General features: G+C 41.4%; 1 protein-coding gene across 5 annotated transcripts in view; it reads left to right on the top strand.

The window, feature by feature from the left end:
• The first annotated feature begins 493 nt into the window (after window positions 1-493).
• Window positions 494-20,018, top strand: part of LOC114050438 (tax1-binding protein 1-like) — a 72,592-nt gene continuing 53,067 nt past the window's right edge. For 4 of the 5 annotated variants that reach the window (XM_027872118.1, XM_027872117.1, XM_027872116.1 and 1 more), the window contains exons 1-4: window positions 494-601; window positions 9,456-9,635; window positions 14,580-14,682; window positions 17,540-17,727. In XM_027872118.1, the coding sequence (XP_027727919.1) occupies window positions 9,462-9,635; window positions 14,580-14,682; window positions 17,540-17,727 (465 nt within the window). In that variant the 5' untranslated portion in view covers window positions 494-601; window positions 9,456-9,461. Of the gene's footprint in view, window positions 602-1,381; window positions 1,592-9,455; window positions 9,636-14,579; window positions 14,683-17,539; window positions 17,728-20,018 lie in introns of those variants that run through there. The other variant, XM_027872115.1, reaches the window with a different exon arrangement.

The raw sequence follows: 20,018 nt of genomic DNA, 5'->3' as shown, positions 1-20,018 counted from the left end.
AGCGCCTATCTCCCAGGGTTGCCATGAGGATGTCGTTGGGTAATATTTGCCAAGTGTTCTGCAAACCCACCTTCACGTAGTGTGCCTGCACTGGGGATACAAGCACAGCAGCCCTGCCTACCCTCAGGAAGCCTTCTCTGAGTGGCTAAGGCGGCCTTCGAACCCAAGCACTGACGGAGCCCTCTCGCCTTCCGGTCTCCAGGCCAGGGATCCGGATAGGAAGGCTCAGGGGGCGGGACCCCAGCCCCAGGCAGAGGCCAAGTGACAGTCCGAGCCAAGGGCCATTGCGCCTGCGCCGGCAGGGCACGGCCCCGCCCCTTCCTGCCCGGTGCCCCGGAATGAGGCCGCACGCGCGCGGCGGAAGCCAGCCTCCCGGAAGGGCGGAAGTGACGCGCGGCCGCGGCTCGCTCGCCCCTCCCTCCCTCGCTCCTCCTCCTCCACCTCTTCCTCTTCGGTCCGTAGGTCCGTCCGTCCGCCCCTCAGCGACGGCCCTTCAGCCGGTGTGTGGCCGAAGGCGTCTGGCGGCCGATGGCGACTCTGGGCGGCTAGGCCTTGGTGACGCTGCCCAGCCTTCGCCGGGGCCTCGCCGGCCCTGCCTTGGGTGAGGAGCCGGGGCTGGCGCGCGGGACGCCGGGCCGGGATTGTGACGTGCCCGCAAGGGGAAGGGGCGGCCGGGTTCCGGGGAAAGGGGCGGGCGCTCTCTGCCTCGGTTTCCCCACTGGTAAAAAGAGAGCTTCCCGGAAGAGGAGAGGGCTGGGGGTCCTGCGCTCCCGCAGTCCCCCCCCGCGAACCTCCGTAGCCTCTGCGCGTATACCGCCGGCGCCCAGTGAGTGTTGGTCGGTTGACTCACTCGGGCTCAGGAGGCAGGAGAACGAGGGGCGGGGCCGTTCCTCCTCCGTAAACTTTCTGGGGTGCGGTCGAGGGCCGTGGGCGTGGGGGGTCGGGAGGGGGAGGGGAGCGCGGGGCGTCCGGAGCCGGTGTTTGTGTGTGACGGGGAGGGGCGGGGCCTTCGGGAAGGGGAGGGGCTCGGCCCCTCTCGGCCTTTCCCGGACCCCACGTACTTCCGGAAAGGGCCGGTCGGGGCCGGCCTCTCCCTGGGGAGCCCGCTGACCTCCCCGGCCCCGGGGCTGCGCGGGGTGTCACCAGATAGCGGGGGGCTGGAGAGCAAGTGGGGTCGGCCCCGGGCGTCAGAACTTTGTGCGTTTTAAAGAAACATCAAAGGAAATTAAGGGGGGGTGGTTAGGCAGAGTGGGCCTGCGGGACCCTGATTCTGCGTGCCCCGGGCCGCCTTCTGACCAGGAGCTGGAGACGAGTGGCCATCTGCCTTCGGGGAAGGGAGGGACTTTATACCCAGGAGTTCCCTTCACTGCTTGGAGCCTGGAGGACTGGAAGGCAAATCCGGCCTCAGACACTTCCCAGCTGGGGGACCCTGGGCGGGTCTTTTCATCTCTGCCTGCCTCAGTTTCCTCAAATACATAAAACGATGTGATGATAGCGCCAACCTCCCAGAATTGTGAGGATCCAACGCCGGAGATGAGATTCTTTAAAGGGCTTAGCACTGTGCCTGCCTTCCCTTTCCCTTCCCACTAAGGTGCGTGGATGTAGATTTTACAGTGTGGTAGAATTCTTAAACTGATTTAAATAATATTCATATAAACAGATTGTGCAGTTTCCCCTTTTTGAATCAGACTTGTAGATTGAGAAAATCCACTGTTCTTTTCACATTCTGACCTTTCAGACTGAATGTGCTCCCTATCCCCCTAGGCTAATTTATGAAATAAAATTGTGTGCAAGCCATTGCATTCCACCTGCTTGTATTCAACCTACAAATACAAATTCCCCAACTGAGGCAATATAGACAGTCCTCTTAGAGGGTGAGGTTTTTGAAAAAGCTATTAAATTATAAAGGGTGCTGCTTCTCAGAGTGCTGAAGGGCTCTTCAGGTATTCAGGTAGATACTTATCCTCTATTTGAAGGGTTTTATGCAGTAGTGAGCTAAAAGCATGGATAATCTGAAGCTTTCAAAATGCTGGACTTCTTTCTTCAAGTGTCTGTAGGTGGAATATGCAATTAAAATGCAGTGTGAGTTGTACATAATTTTATTCATTCATTTATTTTTCTAGGCAATTGGGGTTAAGTGACTTGCCCAGGGTCACACAGCTAGTAAGTGTCAAATGTTTGGTCTGAGACCGGATTTGAACTCGGGTCCTCCTGACCCCAGGGCTGGTGCTCTATCCAATGTGCCACCTAGATGCCCTCTGTACACAGTTTTAAAAAAATGGATGATAGAGATCATTGGCCCTGGAGTCAGGAGGACCTGAGTTCAAGTCTGGTCTCAGACACTTGGCTCTTACTAGCTGTGTGATCCTGGGCAAGTCACTTAACCCAGATTGCCTTGCCAAAAAAAAAAAAATGGATCGAGATATAGCATATTTTTCCATGTTAACATCACTTTCACTAAAAGTAATACCATTTAATACACTGGCTCATAGTTTCAGTTATTTGCTTGGCTTTTTAAGACCTGGATTCAGAGGCCAGAAGATCTAGGTTAAGCTCCTGCCTCTGACAAGGCAATGTGAGCTTGGGCAAGTTCCCGAGGCACTGCTCTGTTACTGGAAGTTTAAGAGAAAGTGCAGGCCTGCTTTAGTAGGAGTTTTCCTCAGCTCTTCATTGCAGTACTGAAGTCACAGGTCAATTCCCTCTTTCTGTCATCCTTTGTATATGCTAATATTTAGAACTGCTAAATTATGTCGGGCAATTGGAAAAAAGCTTACGACAACTGACATAATTTATGAATCTTTTCAGTGTTTTATATTTGTTTCAGTTGGCTAAGGATTGCTTCTGCTGTATATGCTGTTCGGTTCAATTAAGTGAAATGGGTGGTGCAGTGTAGCTTGAGAACAGTCAGCTTGGTCCCAGGACTTGGAGTCAAGGAGACTTGACTTCGAATCCTGCCTCACTCACTTGGTAGCTGTGCTAGCCTGAACACGGCATTAATTAAGCTGTCTCAGCTTCAGTTTCTTCCTTTGTGAAAAATGGGGGTAATAGCACTGACCTTATGAGATTCTTGTGAAGGGCGAATGAGATAATATAGTATGTGGAAATGTTGGCTGTTGTTAGTATTCTAGAAGAAAACATAATAACCAGCAATCTTATGGGACCAAAAAGTTTGCCTGGAGAAGTGTAGGTAATAATACTTATTGAGCTCCCACTCTTTTCACACAGTGAACTGTGTATAGGACTGTACACAGAAATGCACAGTGCAGTTATTACTTTTAGAATTAAGATTTAAGAATTTTGTTCAAAGATTTCATAGTGTAGAGTTTTCCTCTGTGGCCTGTAAGGATCCCAAGAAATTGGGTTTAGCTGGCTACGGACTTCATCAGAGATTTTGGATAGGCAGCATGAAATGTGGAAGTGGGCTATTTTGTGTGTGTGTGTGTGTGTTGTATAGTATTGTACTATAGTATAGTATAGTATAGCATTGGTGTTTATGATCAAAACTCCTCAGTTTTCACTCATTTTAAACTGGCTTCCCATTCCCGGGCGCTTGGTAGCAGAAAGTGAGAGGGAGGCCTGGAACTCGGCAGTTGTGTGGCTTTCCCTTCCTTGTGCAGAGGGTGTTAAGTGTGATAGGCTTCTCTCTCTTTTCTAGGAATGGGGCAGGGCTGTATTTTCTCTAGGAATGGTACTATTTCCAAACAAAGTGAAGGTAGTGTGTTTCCTGGGACTCTCCCTACTGGGTTCTGGGGAGAAAAAGCAGAAAGGGAGGGAATTTGAGAGTCCTGGAAACTAGAGTCAGAGAGCTTGAGGGAGCAGGTGAAGGCAAGGTTAGCAGAATTTGGAGGTAACTGGTAGAAAGGAGTCTTTATTCTATTTGATAAGCCAGAGTCATCAGCATTGTGAATTATCCAACTGTTAATTTTTGATGGTTTGAAGATATGAAATTTCAATAGAAGGAAAGGGAAGAAAATCATGATAGCCCTGCTTTAATAAACTCCATTTATTTTCATGCTGTAATATGTATTGCAAGTTACTTGTATTAGGCTTAAAATAATTCAGAGCACTGCTGCCATTTATGGACTGTGAATATTTTTATAAATGTGAATATTATCATTCTGATTAACTCTCCCTCCAGTGTAGCCATTATTACAGAAACATTTTTGTTTTGAATTTAGTTTTTTACAATGTAGACATAAAAATTCACACAAGTGCAGTGAGCAAAAAACAACACTTCTTAGGGTTGGATAATGAATTAATGTTTTAAAATTGTTATTAATTTTCTCTTTATATTCCCGTTGCTTTGGACAGTGCCTGGTACATTTTAAGTGTTTAATAAATGCTTGTTGACTTACGCTGCCCATTTGTTTAAAAGTTAGAAAAGAAGTACTGTTTCTCTTAGATTACCTCTGGGGAGCAGCATTCCCTGAAATCATATGTATTGTATAAGTTTGAGGAAGAACTTTCTGAGTTTTATGCTTAGGACTTCAAGATTTGACATCGATTAGATTTGACTGACTGGAGTTTGGGAAGGAGGAAATCTGTGGCCCTGGCCTCGTTAGCCAACCACGTACCAACCCACTAACTCATTGGTTCGGGCAACACAGATGTACACAGTGAGATCTTTTGATTTTAAACATATTTCTAACTTTTTTCATGAAGAAATACTTCCCATCTTCCCAGAGCCTGAAGATCACCAGGGTGGGCAGTGCTGGATAAAGTAGAAAGGGAAGGGTGGAGTGGTTGTTAGTCTTTAGTGGGAATTAGAGTATTCTGCTGGTTGCTATTCCCTTTGAGCAAATATTGCCCTTGGGGCAGTGTTGCTGGAGTAACCAGTTTGGGAATATATCAGGTCCGGAAGGGTGCAGTATCAATCCAGTGTTTGAGGTCTTCATTACATAATTAAGCTGAACTCTAATTCTTTCTCCTCTGAAAAGTTCTGGTACACATAGGAGATTATAGAATAATGTGCTTTGGTGGTAAATTTTGGAATTGTACAGACTTTAATCTTTGTAAAAAAAGGAATTAATTTTTAAAAATAGGAATTGGTAACTTTTAAGATTTTGGTTTTAGTGGCTTTCAAACCATTTAAATTTTTCCCTTTACTTGAGTGAAAATTTTTAAATTTAATGCCTGTATTTTTTAGTTGAATTATTTTTCTGTAGTTAATTTGAAAGGTTAAGAGGATAAAACAAGTGAGGAGACATCAGAATAGGAAGTTTTTGACTTTTAGGTATCTTTCTAAATAAAGTCTTAGACAGCAATTACTAAATTATAGGGTAGAGTTTCAATACAATCTGATCCCACAGATTTTCATTGACTTATGAAACAAATTGAGATTAATACAGTGCTAGCGATTATTTCTTTAATGATTAAGAAAAGGTGACAGGATTATCATGACGAATATTAATTATGTAGTATTGTAGCTGTTGAAGGTAGAAGACTTACTGTGATAAAAATAGTAAATTGCATTTTTGGAGCAATCTGCAGTAGTCAAATTTGTTGTCACTCATAGATGTAGAGTGCAAAATGTAAAAAACTGTAAGTTTTGTAGTTGGGAATTCATTCACCATTCATGAGTTAATACCTCAGCTTAAATAGTACCTACTCCTTGAGCCAATGAGCATTCTGTGAGTTTTTAATAGTCACATTTATTGATTTTGTGTACTTGACATTTCCTGAATGACATTTCTCTTGTATTCAATTACCATTAATTTGAGATCTGAGCAATCAAGACAAGGTTAAGATGATAAGCAAGCATACATTTTATTAGACAACAGTAATTAAATAGTCTTTCTAATGATTTAAATTTGATTAATCATGAAAAACAAATCTAGCCTCTTCAGTAGTTTTCCATATTTTTGTTATAAATGAGGAAAAAACTTTAATCATGCTGTCTTGACTGTTACTGGAGGGGGGCAGATTGTGAGAGGCCAAGACTCAGAGTGGTTAGACTAGAGGAGTCTTACTAATAGTGTATCTCAGGGTAGCAAACAATAGCAGCTTTGAGAGCTCTTAAATATAGGGAACTGGTAGGAGCACTTTTCTTGGTAGGAAGGAATGGTCACAGGTCAGAGGATGGGATTAAAACAGATAGGAGTGGGTTGGCTCAAGCAGACAGCGAGAGTCCATTGGAATTAGGCAGGAATCCAAGGGGGCCAGGCCCTAATTCATGTATCAAGGGGCTGATGCAGGTAATACGTTGTGCTAGACACTTGAGATGCATAGAAAAAGCACAGAACCATCTCTGCCTTCCGGAAACTTACGTTCAACTGGAAGAATATCAAATGTAAGCATCAGCTGGGTGGTGCAGTGGATGGAGTACTGGGTTTGGAGTCCGGAAGACCTGAGTTCAAATACAGCCCCAGACCTTTTGGTAACTGTAGGACTCTGATAAATCACTTCATCTCTCTCTGCCTCGGTAACGTGGGGATAATAACAGGACCTACCTTCCAGGTTTGTTGTGAGGATCAAGTGAGATAAGATTTGTGAACATAGTGCCTGGCCCATAGTAAGCTTGATATAAATATTAGCTATTATTATTAAACATATATGTAAACACACGATAAGAAGAAGGAGAAAACACAACAAACTAGGGAATTAGTTTCCCGTAGGAGGTAGCCCAGGGACTAAGCCTTAAAGAAGTTGTGGATTCTAAGAAGTGGAGGTGAGGAGGGATGTGTTCCGTGCATAGGAAAAAGTCCAAGGTGGAACGTGGCTTTCACAAGGCCTGTGTGTTTTAAGCGTGGAAACCTTAGAAGGGACAATAGGAAAAAATACTGGAAAAGTAGGCTGTAGCATATAATGTTTTACTGTAGAAACAATGGAAAGTCATTGTAGATTCTTGAACATAGGAAGGAATAATCCATTGCACCCTTGTGCTTTAGGAAGGTTATCTTGGCGCTTAAGTAGAGGAAATCTTGGAAAGGGAAGATTTTGTAGGCTCTGAGCTTAGTTAGGGTCTTGAAAAGATAAGAGGTGTTGAGGGCTTGTACTGGGATGGTTAGAGAAAAGGGGCTAGCTGGCACTGATAGATACTACAGAAAGGCTTCATTTGACTGGCCCTTGGGGAGTGAGTCAGTTAGGAAAGAATCAGAGGATTGCTGTGGAGCCTGGAGAGTCAATTGAGCTGATAATGTAATTAACATAGTTATCTACTGGAGAGGTAGCCATCTCTATAGGGTGGAAGGGAGGCGGGAAGACCTGGGTTTCAGGCCCACCTCTAACATGCTTATCTTGGCTGTGAAGAGAAGAGCAAGTGGCTTCCTCTCTCACTGGCCTCAGGCAGCTTTCTATACTTTGCCAAAAAGGTGGCAGTTTGCTCTCTATAACAAGGAAACCACAGCTGAAGTCCAAAGACCAAAAAAAAACCCACCCATTGTTTAAGTAAGTGGTGAGAACCCAGTTCTGGACTGGATGGACTAGGTAACAGAAGTCCTACAACAAATGGAGGAACATTAGTGGCAATGATCAGTTATGCCCACCCTACCCTGCTTCGGCTGAGGACCGCACCCATGGTTTGTGAGCCAGAAACCAGAGGGTGGCGGAGCCTTTGGAGTTGGTTGCTTTTAGATTGCAGTAGACATACAGAGCCAAGACTTTGGGGAGTTCTTATATACGAGAATTTATGGTTACTCAGTTCGTTTGAACTTTATCCCCAGTTTTCCTTTTGATTAACTTTCTGAGCCATACTACTGACAACTCTTCCAATAAATGTACTCATAGCCCACTTATTTACAGTTGTTCGCTTTCTTTCTCCCTTTTTTTTTTTTTTTGGCTAGTCAGTGGACTTAAGTGACTTGCCCAGGGTCACACAGCTAGTAAGTGTCAAGTGTCTGAAGTCAGATTTGAACTCAGGTCCTCCTGACTTCAGGGCCGGTGCTCTATCCACTGTGCCACCTAGCTACCTCAGTTGTTAGCTGTCTTGGTACAGAACCCAAAGTGGAGATTGTATGCAAGAGGGCAACCAGGAGGCTGAAGGGCCTCCAGATCTGTGGGGAAGTGGTGCTATTTAGCCCAGAGAAGAGATTTTAGCCTAGAGAAGAGATTTGAGGGGCACATGATTGTTGCATATATTTAAAGGGCTGCCATGGATGGGGAAGAAGAATTGATCTCTCCTCACTGCACTCTGTCCTTTACAGAGCTGTCAAAGTGATTTTCCTTAAATTCAGGTCTGTCTATGTCATTGCCTGATAAGCTTTTACAGCATTTCATATCTTGGTCCCAGTCTATCTTTCTAGCCTCATTAAATCTCAATAATGTAATTAACATTCAGCTTTATACAATGCCACCTCTCCAGACTCATCTCTATCCTGAGCTCCAGTCCCCCATCTCCACCTATACACATCCAGATGTCCCAGAAGCACCTCATGAATCATCTTGGAATCCCACTCTCCAAAATCTGGCCCTCTAGCCAAATTGGCTTATCCCCCTGTTTCTCACCCATGACTTTCCATCTCTTTGCATTTCCTTTGGCCATTCCCCAGCCTGAAATGCACTCCCTTTCCCCCTGCTTCTTCTAATCCCTATCTTCCTACAAGACTCAGTTTAGGCACCACCATCTACAGGAAGCCCATAAACTACTTGGTATGTATTTTGTACATCCAGTTCTATATGAATGAGGGTCACAGTGAAACAGCTCAGATGAACCATAGAGACAGTCTGGTCTAAGTCCTTCATTTTACAGAGGAGGAATGGAGGCCGAGAAAGCTTTGACTCTCACGTGGCTGATAATTTTCTGAGAACTGTCCACTAGACTGCTGATAGCCTCTACATTCTGTCACTTGATAGGCTGTAAACTCTTTGGGAGCAGGAATTGTTTCATTTCTGTCTTTGTGTCCCCAGCATGTATCATGGTGCCTGACACACATAATCGGCATGTAATAAATGCTTTCAGAGTTGGATTTGTTCTGTCTGGTTCTAGGAGACAACCAGAAACAAGGGGTAGAATTGGCTAAGACGTAGATTTGGCCTTTAGATTATGGAAAACATTAACAGTCAGTTTGTCCAAAAATTAGAATGGACTGCCTTGACTGAAAGTAGGTTCCTCTTCAGAGGTCTTCCAGCAAATTTGCTCTCTGACTCCAAACCTCTTTCCCCTCGACTTTCCTGAGTAAACACTTCCCTGGCCATCACTCCCTCTTGTTGTACCCTGTCCCCTATTAGAATATAAGCTCCTTGAGGGCAGGGATTGTATTGTTTTGTTTTGTATTCTCAGCATTTGGCCTGGCTTTATTATTCACTCTTTGTTCATTCATTCCTTACTATCTGTTATATGTTCTGTGGAGGATCTTTTTTCAGGTAAGGTGTGGACTTAGAGGTCTTTTCTAACACTAATATTCTGTGATGTTTTCACTATCAGTGCTTATGTGCTTTTTCTACAGGTGGAGTCTTTTTACTTAAGATTGGCAAAAATCAAGCAAGTTAATAAGATTTCTCTTAATAACTTCTTACAGATAAACATGACATCCTTTCAAGAAGTCCCGTTGTCAAGCACTCTTCAGACTTCCAACTTTGCACACGTCATCTTTCAAAATGTGGCCAAGAGTTATCTTCCTAATGCCCACCTGGAATGTCATTACACTTTGACCCAGTATATCCATCCACACCCAAAGGATTGGGTTGGCATTTTTAAGGTGAGAACACTTGAACCAGTCTTCCCTAATGGATTTAGGCAGGCAATTGGATGTTGGTTTAAAGGTTATCTTGAAACAACAGTTATTAAATTGAACCTATTTTAACTTTTCATACTTCTCTGTGACTGTAATTTCTTGCTAAACACAGATAAGAATAAAGTGATCACAAGTTTATTTCAGTGATTCCTCTCCTGGAGTTAGAGCATTTGTGTTTTCAGTAGGACTTAAAATCGCAGAACAATTGCTGATCTGCCTTGGGAACTGGTGGTTTCCTTCTTGGGAACTCCAGTTCTAACTTGGCGGTTTGTGAACTTGCTTTTGGAATATTTTGATAGCTGCATTTCAATAGTATTGATCTTTTAATCCTATATATTTTATTTTATGTATATAAAAGATAAGAACCTTATTTTACAAAAAGGTCCATAGACTTCATCACACTGCCAAAGAGAATTGCAAAAAAGGTCAAGAATCCTCGCCTTAATTTAGCCGGTGACTGTCCTGTTCTACTTTCTTTATGGGCTTCTAGATAGTGGGATTTCTAATTTGCATTTACTTAAATATATTCTGGTTATACAAAAATAATTTGTAGTTTGTTTTAAATGAATTTGGCTTGCATAGTTTTTTTTCTTTCTTTACAAATTTTTTTCATTCTGCTCCTTAGCATCCCTCAACAAAGCATTTCCATACACACAACACAACACAAAAAGAGGATTCTCTATGGAACGGCGAATCTTCATTTCATATTATGGTTATTTGCACAACTACCTTGCCTGCCTCTCTGTGCTTCCTTTTAATCTTTTCTCTGTGTAAAAAAAATGTTTCCAAGGCTGTATTTTTTTGGCATCACTATTAAAAACTCCCCCCCAACCCTCCAATTAACAAGAGAAAGAAAGGAAAAAGACTTGTAACAAGTAAACGTAGTCCAGAGAAAGGAATTCCTATAGTGGTCATGTGCACCATGGGGAGCCAGGGTGTTGTGGGTGTTTGTCCTTCATTCTCGAAGAGGACTGATGACATCATGAGTGGGATGGACAGACTTGTGTCTGACAGATTGGATTGGAGTGAGGCAGAGTTGTCAGCCTCACTCTCTCCTCCGGAGTCGTTGGAGTCCAGCGTCAAGGCAAAGGTCAAGATGACTGGCGATGGCCCTGGGGACTGGTGAAATGGAGGTTGCCTTAATAGAAGTGGGGAAGTGAGGAAGAGGGCCAGATTTTGGAAAGTGGGATTCCAAGATGATTCATGAGGTGCTTCTGGGACATCTGGAGGTGTATAGGTGGAGATGGGGGACTGGAGCTCAGGAGAGAGATGAGTCTGGAGAGGTGGCATTGTATAAAGCTGAAGTTGAATCCATGGGAGCATATGATATCACTGAGAGCATGCAGAGAAATAGGAGTGGGGTACACCTAAATATGGGGAGTACATGGGCGATAATTCTTGAAAGGTTCCTGAAAAATGTTGGTCAGCCTCGGGGTAAGGGAGCCATCCCTTGCAGATCAGTGTGTATCCAACTGGGTGGTACTCACCAGGATCCAGGCGCGGCGTGAGAAAGGCCTTGGAAGAGTCAAGGGAGCACGCTCTCAGAGGTCCAGCTGCATGGAGTGGAAGAGCATTTGTGTGCAGGAGCATCAGTGGAAAGGGCAGCCTGGATCAGCTTCCAAGGAGCTCATAGGGTCACTTGGGGAGCCCTTGAACAGTGTTTTGTCACCAATGTTGTGAAGCCCTTTTAATTAAAATGCCACTTGTAAAATTGTCAATCACTCACTTATAAAATTATTTCTGTGCAATGGTTCCTTTCCTGTAACTTTGTTTCAGCTGGTGTTTGTGTGGAAACAATTGGTGACAGGCAGGGTGGGGATTTTTCTAAAGGGCTGTGGTTTAGGTTGGTGTTAGCCCAGAGTATATATTTCAGCCATGTCCTTAGATTGGCAGCCCGGCACGTGTAATGCTTGGATGCTGATTTTCAGGTCTAAGTCAGTAATTTTTGTGGGTGTAGGAATCCTCCTCTTCTAGCTCCTCCCCTTCTCTGTTAGTTGCTTGCTTAGTTATGTGTTAGTGAAGAAATCTTATGCCTTTTCTTCTGCTCTAAGTAGGCATTATCATACAGTTTTTAATTTTTACTGTCATATGCTCTCTGGCAGTTGGCTTCTTCTTTTCCATATTGAGTTCTTTTTGGCTTCATTTCTTTCTGGATAGTGATAGATCTTTTCCTGGTAGTATTTCAGTTTTTAGTTATATATTGCCACTTAATAAGATAAGCTGTGAGATGGATAAAAATATATATATTGAATATGTTAATAGCTTACTGACAAGTAAGGAGCTAGGAGATTAGCTTTCCTCTCCTCCTCCTCCCTTCTCCTAATTTTCCTTCTCCTCCTCCTTTCTTCTCTTCCTCTTCGCTCCTCACCTGTCTGTCCCTGCCCTGTCTTTCCCTTTCCTCCCATGTCTTCACCTCTCCTCCCCGTCCTCCTTTCTCCTCTTCTGTTCTCCTCCTCTATCCTCTCCTTCATTTTCATCTTGCCTGTTCAAACACCAGATAAGATGAGCATGCCCATATACCAAGGAGACCAGAAAAATAAGGATTGGTCGTACATAAAACTGTGAATCATTATGTTCAGCTTGTGTTTCTTTTTAAGTATATAATAAATTTAACATCTTTCATAGCTGTCCTACCTGTCTGTGTTTCCTTTTGAATTTTTTTCTTTTGTGAATTAAAAAAAAATGCTTCAATAATCCTCTTTTTGTTCTTTTTATGGCAACATTATTGCTAGCTCTGTTCTCCCACTAAATCCCTCTCCCTCAAATAAAAAATAAACAACAGCAATTTGTAACATAAGTATAGATAGTCAAGCAAAACAAATCCTTGCATGTGCCATATTCACAAATGTATGTCTCATTCTGCACCTTGAGTCCATCATCTCTCTGTCAGGAAGTGGGTAGTATGCCGCTTAGCATTGATTGAAGTTCTAACATCTTATTTAGTTGTTTATCTTTATTATATTCTTATTATGTAAATTATTGTTTTTGTTTTGTATCAGTTCACATCAATTTTCCCGGGTTTCTCAAATATAGTCCCTCCCATCATTTCTTAATGCACAACAATATTTCATTATATTCATGTACTGTAATTTGTTCAGCCATTCCCTAAATGAATTCTTTGCTTTAACAAAAAGTTAATTTAAATACATTTGTAGATGAGGATTCTTTTTCACTTTCTTTGATCTCTGGGGGCATAGACCTTATAATGGTATCCCTTGATCAGAAGAATATGCACAGTTCAGTAACTTTAGGGGCACAGTTCCAAATTGTGTTCCAGAATGACTGGACAATTTAGCAACACCACAAACAGTGAATTAGTGTTTTTATTTTCTTGTAGTCTTCCAACAGCTGTCATCGTTATCAATCTGATGCGGCTGAAGCAGGATCTCAAAGTTGTAGAGATTTGGAGCATTCTTTGATAGGACTGTAGATAGCTTGAACTTCTCTTCCTTTGAAAACTACTTGTTTGTAGATTGACCATTAATCTATTCAGGAATGGCTCTTGTCTGTCTATCTGTCTCTCTCTGTGTATACATATATGTATATGCGTATGTTGTATAAACATCATTTCCTTAGGTCTTGGATATAAGACCTGAGAAACTTGTAGCAAAGATTTTTTTTTCTCAGTTCATTCTTTCCCTTTGAGTTTTACTAGCATGCATTTTATTTGTACAAAAACTTTAAATTTTAGTAATTGTGATTGTGCATTTTATCTTGTTAAGACCCTCTCTATCAATAACTTCTTTGGTCATGGACTCTTTCTCCATCTGTGGTTGTCGTAGGTAATTTTCTTTCTTGCTCCTCTAATTCATTTAGACACGTATCCATGTGGCACTTGTCTTTGCATATTGTGTGAGATGTTGAAGTAAACATAACTCCTACCACACTGCTTTCTAGTTTTCCTAACACTTTTTGTCTAACAGTTGAGGTCTTTGGGGTTATCAAACACTATGGTACTGTGTTTCATTGCTTTGCTATGTTGGGTAACTGAACCATACTACTGATTGACTTCTATTTTTAACCAGCACTAAATTGTTTTGATGATCATTGCTTTACTGTTTGGTATGTCATATTCCTTTTCTCTATCCATATGCATTTTCTTAGATTTTTTTTTTTATTAATTCATTTTGATTTATCAACAATCACTTCCATAAGCTTTTGAGTTTTAAATTTTTCTCCCCCTCCCCACCTCCCTCCCCAAGATGGCATGCAATCTGATATAGGCTATACATATACATTCCTATTAAACATATTTTCATGTTAATGATGTTGTAAGGAAGAATTAGAACCAATAGGAGGAACCACCAGAAAGAGGAAACAAAACAGAAGAAAAAAAATAGCAAATAGTATGCTTCAATCTGCATTCAAATTCCATAGTTCTTTCTTTGGATGTGGATAGCATTTTCCATCGTGAGGCCTCTGGAGATGTCTTAGATCCTTTTCTTGCTGAGAAGGGCTAACTCTGTCAGTATTAGTCATTGCACAGCATGGCTGTGTACAATGTTCTCCTGGTTCTGCTCACTTCACTCAGCATCAGTCCATACAAGTCTTTCCAGGTTTTTCTGAAGTCTGCCTGCTCATCATTTGTTATTGCACAATAGTATTCCATTAGATTTTTTTTTTTTTTGAGCGACATTGACTAATCAAGGGACAGTTTACTGTGTATTTGGAAACTATCTGCTATTCAATTTCTATAGGATCTTTTTATAGAATTTAGTTAATAGCTTAATAAAAATTCATGATAAAATTTTGACATGCTTGTTAAAATAATTTCTCAGCATTATTAAATGTATATTTTGGCTTTAGGATGCAGTAAAATGGTATGTTTTGGCATGTTGTAAGATATTATAATGTTATCTTGAACTATTTATTTGTAATCAAATGATTCATTTGGGTGTTTTCTTTCAGGTTGGTTGGAGTACTGCTCGAGATTATTATACATTTTTATGGTCTCCAATGCCTGAACATTATGTGGAAGGGTCAACAGTCAATTGTTTATTGTCCTTTCAAGGTGAGAGACCTCCTGTGAAATCTGATAGAAGTATATGTCTTACTGGCATAAGCTTTTTAAAAAGTTTCATCTAGTGTAATGTTCTATTTAGCTATGTAGTTATTGAGAGGCTGGGGGACTAAGACAAGTTTTGTTTATCAAAATTTGGAAACTTATTTCCTGTCACCTCATTCCCTAATCTTTTAGTACAGATCATAATAGATTTTTCTCCAGCTCAACTTTTGGTAAATGATTTTATTTTCTTTGATCTGTGTTCTCCAGACATTATTTTCGTGTCAGTTTCAGACTAAAGTTTAAGAACTCTAGTACTGATCTTAGAATAAGGAGAAAAATTGGCAGTATCAAGGGCCTTAGGCGAATGTCTTCTTTGTAGTTCCTACTTGGGCTTGACCCTTGGGAAACAAATCAGCAAATGGTAAGACGACTGGCTAGAAGAAGACTTGACCGTTGGGATCCTGATAGAGCCCCTTGCCTGTCTTGTGAATATATTATGATTTTTTGGTCATTGTGGGAGATTTTCTGATTAATGAGGATTCAGCTATAAGATAAAAACTTAGATATTAAATTAGAATAAGTGAATCTGTGATTTATTTGTTTGATCTGTGTCTGTGGACGGCACCAGGAGTGATGGTGGGCAGAATTATTTTACTTGGAGGTAGATGGAACAGATTCATCTCTCTTTGGACTGTGGACAGGTTCAGAGTGAGTTATTTGGCTTTATTAATGAGACTAGAGTTCTCTAGAGAATTCCCTACTATCCTGGAAAAGTTGTATTATCTGCAGAAGCTGATCAGTTTTCTTTTTACCGAAATATGAGATTGACAGTTTTAATTGCAGTTTAGTAAGTTTTTAAAATACTTAATTATTTGAATAAGATGGGATCAAGTTTTTATTTATTTAGCTATTCTACTTGATAATTTACCTGATCTTTTGAAAAAAGATATTGATGTCTTTAGTTTCTGTATCATTTCCGTTTCCCAGGGTAGCCCCAAAGGAAGACAAGTATCGAATGCATTTTTATGTTTTAAGAAAATATAATTGTCTTGTTTACAAAGACTATTGTATATTTAAACAGTGTAATATTTGTGTCAGGATAGTAGTTGTTAGTATGATATTGCTTATGAAATATAAATTTAAAGCTGTTCTGCTGTGTGGCAGCAAAACCATGCTAGGGAGGAAGATTTTTTGCTGTAATGAAATTATATATGTACGTTTGGTCATTTTCTCAGTTGTCTGATGCCATGAGACTAAATCTTAAGAGGCCTTATATGAAATTTGATCAATGAAAACCATTTTTAGTTGGGTTTTTTTTTTTTTTGGTGTAGTCACATGTAAAAGATTTTATTGGGTTTTTTCTTTTGCCTTTGTTTCCTCTTATGTCCTTCCTTCTTTGTCTAGAGTACGAATTCTAACTTATTTTAACATTCTCTTTTATTTTGAATTTCAAATTCCCTCACTCTTTCTGTGTCTTGTCCCTGCTCATTGAAAGGGTAAGCAGTATGATAACCATTATACATGTGGAGTCATGCAAAGCGTGTTTCTCTATTAGCCATGCCTCCAATAAGAACAGCAACAAAAGCAAACCAAGAAAAATAAAGTGAAAAACAACAGGCTTCAGTCAGCACTCAGAGTCCAGCGGTTGTCTCTCTGGAAGTGAAGGACGCTTTCAATTATGAGTAGAAGTCTAACCTTAAAAAAAAGAAAAATGAGCAAAACTAGCCAAGCCAGCCATCAAGTCTGATACTGTGTGCTGTGCTCTATGACCTTCCCCCCACCTCCACAAAGAAGAGGAAGGAGAAATTTACGATTTTTCGCTTCTAGGGTCAAGCCTTGGTTATTATAATTATTCAGCATTTGGTTTTGATTTTTATTATTTCCATTTACATCTTTGTCCCGTGTAGGTTTTTTAGTTCATATAAGTTTTCTCATTTCTTAGGACATGGAATGTTCCATTATGTTTATGCTTTGTTTAGTCATTCCTCAATCTGCTTTGTTTCTCATTCTTTGGAGTCCCATTTTTGTTCTCTACGATGTTGTGATAGAAGGGGTGCTGGACTGTGAGTCAGCATTTACATCATCACTAGCTGTGTTACCCTAGATAGTTCACTTGTCTCTGTATGCCTCCCATCATCTGTAAATTGAAGGCATTGCATTAGATGACCTTTAAGGACCCTTCTGTAATTACTCATAATGGAAATTGTTCTTAAATGATGTAATCTCTAACTTTGCATAATTACCCCTTCCACTGCAAAGAATACAGGAATGACAATTTTCTGATGACGGAAGGACTGTACCTTTTTGGTGTATGGTAATTTTTCTTTTTTAAGTAATAATAAAACCAATACAATAAGGCAAGGTCAAACCAGTGAAGTGTGGCATATTTCCTTGTGAAATTTTAAACAAAAAGATCTTGGTTTTGAAATAATTTTTTTACATTGATACATTCACAATAAATGTTTTGATCAATTGGGAGTGTTGTTGTTATGTGATTGTTCTTTTATGTGGCTTTTACTCAAAGGAGCTCAAGATGCTCTTGATGAAGAAAATAACCAACAGCCTTTATTAACTTTTCCTGTTTTTAAGGCGACAGATAGTAAAGTAGACAACTTTAACTGTTGGTCTTATTCCTACTTCTATACCTTTCGAACAAATGACTTTTTGCAACGTTACTTTACTGCAAAAGAAAAAGGAACTGATTAATGATGAGAGAGTACAAGGCATGGGAGAAAAGTAGGGGAAAAAACCTTTGAGATTGTTAGATAGAAAAAATTCTACATTTGGTATTAGTATTTTGCTGGGTACATGATGTTCGGTAAACACTTTTTTGATTTGGGTTGTTACTGCCTTTCTCTCTTAGGGTATTACCTTCCAAATGATGATGGAGAATTTTATCAGTTCTGTTATGTTACCCATAAGGGTGAGATTCGAGGAGCAAGTACACCATTCCAGTTTCGAGCATCTTCTCCGGTTGAGGAACTGCTGACTATGGAAGATGAAGGGAATTCTGACATGTTGGTGGTCACGACGAAAGCTGGCCTGCTTGAGGTTTGTTTCAGTAGAGATTTATACAGACATTGAGGCAGCTAGTTAGTGGGTAGAATGCCAAATTAGTAGGTAATTGTTTCTTAAAGATTCTCACTTGTAACCAAAAAATTCTTAGCATGACCTCATAATATAGACGTTTAGGATAAAACTTTAAACATTTTTTCTTTCAACATTTAACAATAAGAGCAAACATTTACATAGCGCTTCACAGCTTACAAAGTGCTTCATTATATTTTTTTCTTACAACTTGTGAAATAGGTTCTGATAAGGCCTTTTTACAGATGAATGGCAGGTCTCAAACTCAAACCTTCCTGGTTCCAATGTCTTGGGGTGTTGGAGAAGCATTCCAGTGTTAAAAAGTCATAGCACCTTTTAAAGCAGGACTTTGGCCTGCCTTTCCTAGGCTACTGTGCCACAGAAAGCATGGCAGCAACTGTGGGCATTTCTGCTCACTGAGCGGCACAGAACACCTACTAAGCACTAGCTGCCGGCAAGAGGTTACCACGTGAGAAGTTCTGGGGATATATAGATACAAATAAAATAGATTGTTCCATTGGCTTCTTTAGCCAATGGGAGGGGGGGGGGGGGGGGAGAGGGGAAGCGGGGGAGAGAGAGAGAGATAGATTCCTTCTCTATAAGACAGGAGTAGCTGTGCTTGCCCAGCATCTATCATTGAGTGGTTGTGAGAAGGCTTTGTGGAAAGGAAAGGAGCTCCGTTCATATGAACTATTGCTTCAGTTAGTATTTGCTTTCCTTGGAGAAATCAGGATGGGTGTGGCTGTTGCAATTATCTCATCCTCTCCCCTACCCTGCCTTTTTGTAATGTGTGGATGTCTTCCCACCATAAGTTTTCATAGGTAATCACTTATTGCCAAATCAGGTTTATTCTGTTTTGATCTCAAAAGGAACAGGGCCCAGTTGTTTTGGAACTTAGTGGGGTTGCAGAGGATAGAGCGCTGGGCCTGGAGTCAGGAAGACCTGAGTTCAGATCCTGCCTCAGACACTTAATTAGCTGTGTAACCTGGGCAAGTCACTTTACCCTGTTTGCCTCAGCTTCCTCATCTGTGAAATGAGCTGGAGAAGGAAATGGCAAACCCCTCCAGGATATCTGAGCAAATCCCAAGTGGGGTCATGAGGAGTCAGACACACTGAAATGCCTGAACAGAAGAGTGACTCCATTTATGTTTTGTTAGGTCTTAGAAAGGGAGGAACAAAGGTTACTGCCCTTCACATCTTCACTCATCCCAGCTCACACATTTCATACTTTGTGCAAAATAGTTTGCTGGGTGCTGGGGGAGGTACAGAGTTTAAATAAGATACAGTCCCTCCTTTCATGAATCATGTAGTCAAACACAGAACAGCATACGAAGAGCACTTGGTGCAAAACAGAGTCAGGAAGACCTGAATTCAAATCCACCTTCGGTGCTTTCTAACTGTGTGACTCTAGGTTAAGTCACTTAACCTGTTCGCCTGACAAGGATCCACTGGAGAAGGAAATGGCCAACCACTCCAGTATCTTTGCCAAGAATACCCCACGGACAGTTATGGTCCATGGGGTCATGAAAGGTCAGACATGACCAAACAACAACAAAAGTTCATGTAATAGTTTGCAAATAATTTGTCCTTTTTCTAGATTTGTGTTGGAGTGTGGTATAGTAGAAAGCAGTGGGCTTGGAGTTTGGAGGTCCTGGGTTCTGGTACTGCCTCTGACACTTTTGAAAACTGTGTGGCGCTGGGCAAGCCACTTAACCCTCTGGGTTTCAGTTTCTTCAAATGTAAAATGAGTGGGGTTGGACTCCTTGGCTTCTAAGTTTCCTTTCAGCTTTAAACCTGTGATCCTGTGATTCCTTTTGTTTTTATGGTCACCTACATTTCCCAACATATGCTCTCTCCTCCCTCTTCCAGAGAATAAAAAGAGGGTAAAAAACAGTTCAGTAGAACTATCGTATCAAACAAGCCTGACATTCCATTACAGTGTTCCACACCTGTAGTCCCTAACCTCTGCAGAGAAGCAGGGGGAAATACCTTCTCAGTCCCTTCTCTGGGGCCACCCTTGGCCAAGATAATACAAACAAATAATTCAAAAAGACTGTCTTTTGCCATCTGCCTGAGCCTGGAAGCCCAGGTTCGTGCCACCCTGATCTGCAAGGGGAGCTTCGGTCTGCTTTGTTCCTGACCTGGGCTGAGCTGCTTTGCCATCCTTCACCACCCTCGGAGCCCCCACCATATTCATCTGCCCACTTAGCCTTCCTGGCAGCCCATGGCCGGCAGCCTGATGGTTTCACAGTGGT

The sequence above is a fragment of the Vombatus ursinus genome, unplaced genomic scaffold (genome assembly GCF_900497805.2).
Source record: "Vombatus ursinus unplaced genomic scaffold, bare-nosed wombat genome assembly UNPS02014799.1, whole genome shotgun sequence".
Classification (NCBI taxonomy): domain Eukaryota; kingdom Metazoa; phylum Chordata; class Mammalia; order Diprotodontia; family Vombatidae; genus Vombatus; species Vombatus ursinus.
The sequence above is the reverse complement of the archived record's forward strand: the minus strand, read 5'-3'. Positions and strand labels throughout refer to the sequence as shown.